Source organism: Ambystoma mexicanum, unplaced genomic scaffold (genome assembly GCF_040938575.1).
Source record: "Ambystoma mexicanum isolate Mex_15411 unplaced genomic scaffold, UKY_AmexF1_1 Mex_scaf11, whole genome shotgun sequence".
Classification (NCBI taxonomy): domain Eukaryota; kingdom Metazoa; phylum Chordata; class Amphibia; order Caudata; family Ambystomatidae; genus Ambystoma; species Ambystoma mexicanum.
The window spans coordinates 1,514,760-1,526,327 of record NW_027182336.1 but is presented as its reverse complement, the minus strand read 5'-3'; the positions used below and the strand labels follow the sequence as shown (position 1 = coordinate 1,526,327).

At 45.8% G+C, this 11,568-nt stretch overlaps 1 protein-coding gene across 1 annotated transcript in view; it reads right to left on the bottom strand.

The window, feature by feature from the left end:
- Positions 1–1,847: 1,847 nt before the first annotated feature.
- Positions 1,848–11,568, bottom strand: part of LOC138553513 (extracellular calcium-sensing receptor-like) — a 421,273-nt gene continuing 411,552 nt past the window's right edge. Inside the window, exons 6-7 of the mRNA XM_069642542.1 lie at positions 10,308–10,431; positions 1,848–2,767 (exon numbers count right to left, since the gene is read on the bottom strand). Of these exons, the coding sequence (XP_069498643.1) occupies positions 1,848–2,767; positions 10,308–10,431 (1,044 nt within the window). The remainder of the gene's footprint in view (positions 2,768–10,307; positions 10,432–11,568) is intronic.

Here is an 11,568-nt window from a genome sequence, read left to right as displayed (position 1 = left end):
GCGGGGGCGGGTCCTGTATTTATATCATGGCGTCCTGACGGCGCGGGCACGCATGATACAAAACGAGGTGGATAGGACGCATAAGCGTCGAAAAAGTTTTCCTACTGGAAAGGGTCTATATAATGTACCGGGGATTCCCAGCCTGACGATGGGGAATATTCTAAGCATGTGAATCCATGAAAGATCCAATGCTGGAGAAAAACTGTGATGCTGGCCAAACATAAAGCCAGCAGCCCCCATGTGAAGGGGGAGGTGCGAAAGGTGGCCTGTTTGTCTGTCATCGGTGCCCTGCTGCGGGCTTGCCCCCTGACTCTGGACTTGGCCGATGTGGCCCCTGGGTTTCCCCAGGTGCGGCTTTGCCGGCCCTGAGTTGTGAACTGAACTGTCCTGAATAGCTGCCCATGGATGATGTCGGACTTGTCTCCTGCAGACCCGCAGTTGCTTAATGTGGACTCAGTAGCCATCCCCATGAAGACTGGGATCCTGCAGACCCTGGACTTGCTTAAAATGGCCCATTCAAGTGGCGATGGGAAGATGTGATCCTGCATAGTGTGGCCATGCTTTAAATGGTGCCAGGGGGGGATCAACAATGGCGGCATTCAGTAATAGTGAAACCACTCACCCAGGTTAATAAAGGGTGTATTAGTAGAGTGGTTGTAGGAGTAGTAGTGGGTAATTAGAGGTATGTGTTTTGTTTCGTTGTTTATTAAAAAATGGAGTGGTGTTGCATGTTAACCCCTCCTGGAAGCATGGTAGCTCCCAGGATGTTGTAATGGGTCACTTTAGCCAAAACCTAATTAGGATGTGGGATTCTGAGGCATTATGTGAACAAGCCATATCGACATAACGGGGCATTACAACAACAGGTAATGTAGGCTAACTAGGGCATTATGGAAACAAGCAAAGGGGTGAATTTGTTAAGTACAGTGGCATTGTAGAAAATGGTCATGTGAGCATACTGGAGCATTATAGAAACGGGTAATATTTGCGTACTTTGGCATTATGGAAACCGTTAATGTGTCCTAACATGGTCATCTCAGTCTATTGACGTGAGTGACTAGAAGGCAACAGGGCACCTTGACTCCTCCTTTAGCGGTATTCCTCATTCTTCCTCAAATACCCAGAGGGGAAAGTGTAACTCTCCATGTGGGGTTGGAGGTCATAACAAGGAGATCTGCTCTCGGTGTCGGTTTAAGATCAGGATACTTGGATAGAAATGTGACATGCTAAATATGGGCTTCGGATAAGGAAGCAGTCCCTTTTCCTGCCGAGGAACAATCAACGTCACTTTTCTTTGAATACATTTAAATGCAAATACTGAAGCATCTGTAGACCAATGTACATGACAGTCGAATGATTATTGGATGGCAGCTCCTTTAAATTATTTCATATTTTGCTTTTGTTTGTTTTTTCATATCTTTATGTCTCTCACCAATGTACATAGCCATAAGCCAACAAAGCATCCAACTGCGAAAGATATCAGAAGGGAAGCTCATGTGTAGTCAGCTATCCAGTGGAGTACCTTTCCTGAAAATGTTGGGAGGGACATGACATCTAAAAGGAAAGATGCCCCTGCCAAAAGAGGGAGAAAAATGGTGTCCCCCTCCCAAAATTATGCCCATGCAGCTATCAGTTTCTTTGGTACCTTCCACTTTGTTTTTTAATTAAGTCATCGCTGGTACGTGACAAACCATCAAGTTCATCTGTCTCAAATATGTCTTAGTGTGTGGTGAGGCTGGTGAGCAGTCATATACTTCATGACATGCATACTAAATGCCCACATATTTCTTTTGCAGCTAGCCAAACTAACGGAGAACAAATGACCATACACAATTTTGACCTGTTTTTTATTTACTTTTCATAGTTAGCTTTGATTTTGATATAAGATAGTCTCGTGTGTTTCTCTCTGGTCTCCAAAAAATTATAAAAACCTTTGGTAAAAATATACAAAATAGAAGACCAGCACTAGAGGACAAAATGGCAAATATTTCCACAGCGACTAGATACTTTCCCTTCGTGCTGAGATAGGCTGGAATGAAGGAGAGCCAGACACTGACGAACACCAGCATGCTGAAGGTGATGAACTTGGTCTCGTTGAAGCTGTCGGGTAACTTCCTGGCGAGGAAGGAGACCATGAAACTCACACTGGCCAAGAGTCCCATGAATGCCAACATGCAGTAGAACCAGACGATGGAGCCCTCGTTGCATTCCACAATTATCTCCCGCATGGCAGAACTGGTGATGCGTTCAGGGAATGGAGCAGATGTTCTCACCCAAGCAATGCCAATAGCAATCTGAATGAACGTGCAGGCCAGAATGATGGTGTAGGCGATCTGTGGACCTAAGAACCTCTTGAGATTGCTATCAGGCTTTGTGGCACTGAAAGCAATCACCACTGTCATGGTTTTAGCAAGTACACAAGAAACACACAGGGAGAAGATGATACCGAAGATGATTTGCCGCAACATACAGGTGACCCTCATGGGATGGCCAATGAAAAACATTACACAGAGAAAGCAGAGCATCAGTGAGATGAGCAGGAGGTAACTGATGCCACGGTTGTTGGCTCTCACCACGGGAGTGTCCCGGTACCTAACAAAGACAGAAAGAGCACAGGTAGAATTTAGAGACAAGAAAATGGAAATCAACGCTAAAGTTAAGCCAAGAGGCTCCTCGTAGGAAAGAAAGACAATAGATTTTGGGATGCATCTGTCGCGCAGCTCACTGGACCAGTGATCATCGAGGCACTTCATGCAGTCTGCAGAATCTAGGGGAGAAAATAAAACTTGGATCAACACATTAACCATAGAACTCTTGTAATGATATTACACAGCATATAAAACCAAAAAGGAAAATGCAAGGCATTCAATTCATTCGTTTGTTCGTGACTTATTTATTCATGTTATGCTTTGTGACTTAATTTTATTGATGGAATTTACTAAAAACTTCACTTTTAAATATAAAACAAAATGTCATGAATTTACAGGGCATGGTCCATTTACCCAGAGATGGGTAGTACTCAATTTCATAGCTGCTTCTTTCTGATTGAGGCAATAGTTCCTGCAATTTCAGCGGTGCACCTGGCTGGAAGTCCAATACCCATAAAGGATTGACCTGGTTTCTTAGTAACTAGACCTTTTTTTATACTCTATGCTAACCCCAATTTACTGAAGAATACTGACTGGTCCAATTCTCTTTCTACTAAAAGTGTGCAGCCAATTCCCTCTTTCCTCTCCTTGTGTGGGAATAATATTCTGCACTTAACTTGCAAAAGCCAAATCTATAAGGTGCCAACAATATGACGTGCCATTCTTGTTGTTTCGTTGAGTTATTTGACGAGAGTCTCAAACTGTTTGAAATCGTGTGCAGGTTTCCCAAACTAAATTGCTGGCAGTGCATGTTGAAGCTGGCGTGGCACATGTTACCCCTAGAATCTGATCGGCCACCCCAGGTGCCACACTATTATCCTAAACTCTGATCATTAGCACCTAGATGCCCTCAGGCTTGGTGCTCTATATAAATTGCAAAATAAATAAATAAATGTGTGCGTGTGTGAGCTCGTACTTCATGCCACTCCTGCATAAGTCAGTGCCCCACTTGGGCGACCCCAGTCAAAAGAGTCTGGCCACGCCACTGCTTGCCCACTTTCTCATGTTTACTTCAATTTGTGCATATCAGACCTTTAAGGGGAGTTCGTTCCCCTGTGCCGCTGCACTCCTGGGAATGCGTGTACCAAAGTCCAGCCAATGATGAACCTTAGATCTGCAGACATAGGGCTGAACTCCTGCAACCTCCTAAGTGGAGTGGATCATCACTGCGTGGCCAGTGCAAGAATGAATGCCAGTCTGTCTTGATGAATGCGTGTGGGTGCAGGAGTTTAGATCCATCGCCCCTGCACTTGCCTCACCATCACCACCAATGTCTCCCCCAACAAAGCACCAAGCCACGGGCCCTCTAGAATGGATCAAGGAAATAGGCTTCACCCCTTAGAAAGCAAGTCTGCTGGGAGATCTGTGTACCCCACCGGCAAACTTGAAGTGTGCCCGTCCAGTAAAAATGCTGGAGCCCGAATTAGCTGCATTTTTACTGCCATTTGTACCCGACCAGCACACTTGTAATGAGGGCCAAAGTCTAATAATAAAAGTGTCACTTAGGTCACCTTCTTATAATAGTCATTTTCTGAAAACGGATGCAGCTTGGTGCTAACTGCAGCCTATGCGTGGGTTTTAGCGGTCACACTGAAACATGGCAATCCCAGTGGGGACACTTGGCAAAAGCTGAAGTCACCTTATTGGCTTTGCCATCTGTCAGGTTTGGCTCTGCTCCAATCTGTCTGTTAGAAAGCAGCGACCGAACTAAGAACTGTTACAAGTACAGACATTTATTTTATTTTATTTTTTAATTTGTTTATTAGTGTTTTGGTTCAGACATTACTGTATAAACCTTTCACTACTAAACAAAAAGGTAAAAAGAATCAGAAGAATTAAAAAAGAAAACAAAACATTCTTCAACAAGATTACAATATATTTTCTTTTTCCGACTTACAAAATGTCACAAAATGAAATCAATCAACGTCAATTGAACAGGCAAATTTGCAGAGTAGTCTTTGCAAGTTAAAGTTTCTAGTCCCCCACTCTTCATGTTTTTCGTTATCAAGTTATCAAAGCAAGGAGACCACACAAAGCCAAAATGTAGCTCTGTAGCTGGCCAACCATCAAGCCAGACCACATAAATGTGTTGACAATATCCGTCCCCATGTGTCTTTTCCTTTCATGGTGCAATGCCGGACAATCTGCTACTAAATGCTTGATGGTTTCTTTGGCATCCATGTTGCTACAGAGTCGACATGACTGATCACTCAAGCCCTGCCCCCACTTACTTGTCCCCTCCAGGGTGGGAATTTGATTTAACATGAATTGCAGATAGATTGTTCGCAATTTAGGGCAAGGGAAAATCGAGATGTACTTTGGGAGCTCCTCTCTTTTAGAGAGGAACTTACTATATTCGCCATATGAACTGTACATTCCCGCCTGATCAGAGGACGCCACCCAATATTGTTTACATTACTTGTTCTTTACTGTGACCAAGCTGTAGGAGAGCTCTTCCTTCGTTGATCCTATTGGGGCACGTGTTTCATTAATTTGCTCTTTAAAGTTTGTGATGGTGACCCCGATTCTCTCGTCTGTTCCACACCCCAAATCTGGTAGAGAGACATAGAAGGCGGATTCAGTAGTTTTGCATACTCAGCCATCTTTCTCCAAGTAACTCTGGCACCCAGTGATATTAACCCGAACTCCTGCCTAATGACTGAGTTCGGGATTGAGTTAGACAGCCCCAGGGTTTTCTTCAAGAGCGTTCCCTGAATGGAATCGAGAAAGTCTCCCAAGTCGAGCATGGAGAGGTCCAGACCATATAGCAATGTAGCCTCCACATTGGAGAGATACTAATGGAGCAGAGGCCTGAGTGAAAAGTGACATAGCTGGGAGTACACCCTCTTCATTTATTCTAGTAAAGGCAGGCATTTCCCCCTGATCAAAAGTTTCCAACTTTCCCTGGAGTTCATGTTGGTGATATGGTAACCCAGCTACCCGAGGGATACCACCCTTTGTAGAGGATTACCACCCACACACCACATCACAGTTTTAGGCCGTCTCTTGCTGGAGAACACAATAACCTTCGATTTTTGGCCGTTTATCCTAAGGTTTTATTTCAATGCATAGTCAAAGAAAAGGGTTAGCTTCTTCTGAAGCCCCATCTGTGTCAAGTCGAACAGAACTATGTAATCGGCAAACACAATACAATCTAGTGACACTGAGCCCAGCTTGGCAGGATTGGTGGTACCTCCATCCCAGACATGCTTGAGGTCTGCATGATAGAGGTTGAACAGGGTTGCAGCCATAATGCACCCCTGCCGCAAACATATGTGCGTAGCAATGGGGTCCGTCATGGCTCCCTCCCTGCTCAACCTCACCCTAACTGTAGTGTCGGTATGCAGCAGGGCTAACAACTGCACCAACGTTATTGGGAGGTTCATGTACAGACGTTTGTTCCAGAGCCTAACTCTCCTTACTGTGTCAAAGGCATTGCACATATCTATCGATGCCATATAGACCGTCCCTACCTTTTGTTTTTTCACGGCCGCTAGAAGATGTGACATGACAAAGGCATTTAGAGAGGTCCCCATACCCGTTCGAAACCCTATTTGGTACTGTGAGTACAGACCTCGAGATGTAATTTGTCCCTTAAGCTCCCTTAAGAGGAGAGTTCTGAAAATCTTGCTGGAAGAATCCAGCACGGCTATTGGTCTGAAGTTTTTAGGTTCCCTCCTATCTCCTTGTTTGTAAACTGGGATAATTGTGGATTCCCTCCATGTTTCGGGAACTGTCAGGGTTTGACACACATGATTGAATAGGTCTCGCAAAGGAGCAGCCCAAAGGTCTGGATTAGATTTAATTAGGGCTGGAGGTATATTATTGGGCCCTTGATGGCTTGGCCCTACCAATTGCCCACAGAAAGTCATCGATTGCCCATTGGAGAGCCCCTTGGTTCGGCCCCTGGGCTCTTAGTTGGATCTCGCCCGCCTCCTCTCATGGCGTCGGATATTTGTTAGCAATGTTGCGTTCCCACTCATGTGCTGTGATATTACATTCCAAGCAATTCTGGGCCCCATTGGTAACTGCCCTCATTATTTTCCAGAAATGTACAGTATCTTTCTGGATAAGAGTCTTGAACACCTCTTGGTTCTGTTCGATTATTTTTTCCCTGCTAATGCGTCTAAGGGAGAGTTTATAGTTGCCAACAATCTTTCTCATCGCCACTAGAAAGGCGGCTCTGTCGGCGGATGTTTTGAGGGAGGTTCTAATGGCCTACCTCTTCGCCTGTTTTGCCTGCTTTACCTTTAAATCAAAGGGGTGAGTATGTGCCTTCTCTCCACTAATTTGGCCCCAATGCCTTCTTATCCACTAATTTGGCCCCTGTTGGTAAGACACTTGATGCATTTCAAAACGGTGCAGGTGTAGGTGTTGGCAGTTAACCTAAGACCTTTCAGCCCCATTTTCAGCATTTTATTTTCCCATATGGTACTGAAGGTCCTGTATGCTCTGGCATTCCACTCCACAGTCTGCCCCCTCTTTCTAGTGAGATGAAGGCTGCTCCATGCTGGATATGACGAGGTGTGAGGGGAAGGCGTATAGCCAAAGTTATCGGGTAATGATCGCTACCACAGGGGTCCCCCTTCTCCATTGGTTCACACAATTGAGCCAAGTCCTCAGTCACAAAGAAATGGTCAATCCATGACCCCCCCTGCCCACCTCGTCCACGTATAGAAGTCTCTCCCCTCCTTTTCCCCTGGTAAGCATACCCGAAAGTCCAACCCCTCGAAAAATTGATTCCATGCTGCTTCCTGTCGTACAGATTGGGTAGTGAAATTGTTAGCAGTAGTTGTCAGTCCCCCTGTGGATTGTGATGGTACACAGGCAGCATTCATGCTCCCACCAACAACAATGTATTCATTTTCATCCCTCCCAGACCAATCCGTAAACAGGGTATCTAGCTCCTGCTGTATGTCTGCCACCTTCGTATTAGTATGACTGTAATACAGATGAACAAGTAGCAGGTTTGCATGTATGCTAGGAAGATGAAGGTTGACAGCCATGAGCCAAGTACAGACATTGCTCATGTTTACCGGGTATGTGACCCAATGACTGGAACTCCAGCCGGTTTGATATTGCGCTGTGCTTGGAGAGTAGTTGGGTTCATAGGCAGGCAGGAGATCTTTTGTTGCTAGCTGACTTGACCAGGGAAAGCTTCGAGTTCCACATGGTGGCATTAGCCAGGTTTTAAGCATTTTCTGGATGTGAGGTTTTCCTGGATGCAGAAAATCCAAATTGGAAGATAATTCCAGAGTTTGACAGGTTAGACTCAGTGGGCCTCATTACGACCCTGGCGGAAGCCTATGGTGCTAATAGCACCATGGTCCATGCCGGTAAGTTACCGACTCCGCCATGGACAAAGGGGAATTACCACCCCATTACAAGGTTGGCAGGGCGGTAATTTCCCCTTCCTCCATGGCCCTTCCCCATTCCCATTTTTGCCCCATAGGGCTCAATGGGAATGGGGAAGGCGCTAAGTACGGTGCCGCAAATTGCAGCACCGTAATTAGCACCAAGGTCCCTTTGCGGGTTCCTACTTTAACGGCTGGTCTACACCACCGCAAAGGGACCTCGTAATTAGGCGCTAATAGGTTAACAGCGCCGCAGCCTTTTACGGCTCCTTTAACCCATTATCGCCTGGGTCGTAATGAGGTCCAGTAAGTTTTGGGAAACTCTTCATTTTGACCCTTAGGTAGGATTTGCTGTGAAACGTGTATCTAGGTCAGTGTTATTATATTTGTAGTGCAAGAATACTGGCTCCCAATTTTTTCGGGGCCTACAGAACAGGAACTGGCGAACATTGTGCAATATGTGCCCAGATGCAGAGCAACTCTCCCTTTTGAGCTACACCGGAAGTAAAGCGTTGAAATTAAGTGAGCCTCCATTGTGCGTTGTGCTGTAAAAAGGTGGCTACAGTCCTGGCGTCACCTATTCACAAGAAACAATGTGATCATTTCAGGGCTTTCAAAACAACTCCACCACCTGCCCCTGGTCTGACAACCTGCACTGAATCCATGCAACAAATAAACTCATTATTTGGGGCTGCTGAAGAAAATGATTCCTTTGGAGTAGGGCATTGGGCTTAGTGACCACCAAATTTATCCTGCTAAAACCAATGGGTTGTCTGTCTCTTGGTGCTCTTAAAATGAGCTGTTACCCAACTCGAAGGTTGCAACGGCTGCCGAGGGTTGAAATGTCAAATGTTCTCCTCCAGGATCCAAACCTGACCTTCAGACCCTTGAAGCATGTTGTAAGCGACTGGGCTACCTTCATAAAAGGCAGTTTACGTGAAAGGTAGGTGAGACATACTGGCCACCCGCACACCTCAACGGCACTGCCTCTCTGGGCTGTTAAAATGGTTTAACATTAACACGTTTGTTAGTCCCCGGAAATGCGAAGGGGTCAGTCCTCCATGCCTGAATTCACACACGTGACCTGTCATTGACCCATAGATCTGTGCCGAGGGGTGTATCCCATGGGGGCTGTGAATTGCTGGTTACACACATGTCTATGGAGTACGGCATCAACCAACTGAGCTACCTATCTGGGGTTGAAACCCACAGCTTGCAATTATACACAGGTCGCTGCAGCAGGGTTGGGGTGGTGGGGAGGGTATCACCCTGAACCTAACTTTTGGGCAATGCTGCAGTGCCTCACAAAGCGAGGCAGGGTAACTGCTGTTACCATCAGCAGGCCCGGAGAGGGGCAGCCCAACCTCTCCTCCTCACTGCTCCTCTCCTCCCCCCACAGTCGAAGAGACACGCAGTCTGTTTCAGCACAATGCTGAGGAAGGGTGAGGTGTGAGCAATCACCTCACCCTTCCTTCAGGCAACTAGGTGCTAAGCACCGAAGGAAACCAACAGGCAGGCAGGGCCAGCTTCAAAGACCTGCCCCTCCCAGGGGGCCAGATAGTCGGCTATCCGGCCAGGGGCTGGAACACAACAGCCCCCACTACTATACAGATCAAAGACCCAGGGCTTCCGTGGGTCTTATAAATACAGAGCGACATGCTCTGAGAAAACACAAACAGTTTGTGGACCCTGAACGGGGACCAAACACTCAGGAGGTGCACTGTTTACTCAGTGCCTTCCAAAACTTTTCTTCTTTACCACAAAACCCTCCCACCCTACAAATAAGGGAGAAGAACAAAAGAAAAGAAGTACAGGGCACTGTACGGTGCCCACAACAAGTCGTGGGACATGAAAAGGCGGGCACGGGCCAGAGGGGGTAACTCCAAGACACAGTGCCCAAAAGTATTGTTATTATCTTATGATATGTGATCATTGTTATTTGCATAACCATATCTGTACAATAAAACCTACAGCCTTTTATTGCCAACACTTGACAAACAATGTGTGATCCAAATTATTCTGGGTGAGGGTATGGGTTCGGCAATGTACAAACATGCATGCATATGGGTTCAGCAGTTATGCACACATCCTGGCCGAAGGGAACTTCACAAAGTTTCACCCCGGCTTATGCCTTAGATGGGACACACGTGTCGCACACTGACCTCCAGATAAGTGCACTAAGGTGATTCTCCCAAGCACAGCGGCGGCTCTCAAGGATGATAGGATAATAAAGCGAGAAGTGCCTCCTTGCAACAGCTCAAAGGAAGTGGGAATTGAGTGGGTTTATGATATTAAGATGGCACACCTGTTTGATTGGCGATGCTCCCTTCTGAACATGGCACACAGTCAAAGCAACACTGAGGCCTTCCTTCCATAGCCGATTTCCTGTGTCCTGGAGGGCAGGCTTCACTGCAGATGGAGAGCGGTACCTGACGAACCAGGAAGGGGGAACAAGGGTAGAGATTATAATACTTAACATGTACTATGGATTTCAACTTCAGCTTCGCTGTCCTTCCGCTGTATATGCAGGGAACTTCTACAAACAGGTTTAAAAACATATGATTTTAGTTCCTCCAAAGCGTCCTGAAAGCTAGGAAGAATAATCCTACTTTCGCCTTTCATGTGTTGAGTAAGAGGCGAGAAACAGTTAAAACGCAAAAGATGGATGGGAGAAGGGAAGCATGCAATGGATGTGTTGTTAAGAAACTGGTATACAGAGGGACTAAGAGGCACAACGAAATGCTAGGAGATGCAAAATGAATTGCTAATGGTGTGATGCAGCAATTGAGACGGTTACAGAGTAAGAAATAGAACCAACCCCCACTGCCAACCTTTTTGACACAACATACACACAAATCACACAAAGGTTAATGCACCGTATTGACACCCTTGAGCATGATGGGTCGTATTTGAAAGGTTCTGACACACCTATTTACAGACTTGACCGAATGACACCCTTCCTATGTTTGGCCTTCTTATCAAATTCAGCTTTCCTTCTTTGAGCAGCAGTTTCCAGGGATGGCATGGAACAGATGGAATGTGCTCTATGTTTTACTGAAGCATGTCTGATGACAAGCAGGCTATCATTCTAGACAATTTTTGTCCTCATTGTGAGTTGGCCGGTCTGGAAATAAAGTGCTGGTAATAACTGTTAGGCAAAGTGTGTATGCAGTATCCGCTGGGAACACTACAAACAACTCTGACTAAAGGTATAGGCAGCCCAACCTTTGGTATAAGCTTGCACTACACAGTTCTGGTAGCGTGTTGAGAAGCCAGGCTTATCTCAAGAGGGGTAAATGTGAGCTGTAGTGGAGTTACACAGAGGTTTACAGTTACAGGTATTCAAATAAACTCTTATGCTCAAGGTTTCCGGCATAAACAATTATCAATTTGATTATGAGCCAGTTAGAAAGCCTTCTTCAGAAGGGAGCAATATAATAGTAACACACAAATACACTTCAATACTGTACACTCTTAGTTTCTAAACCAGTAAAGCCCCTTTTGAGATGGCCCACAGACACAACCTACACCCACAGGTGACTTCAATAGCTAGGGTGCTGGGGACA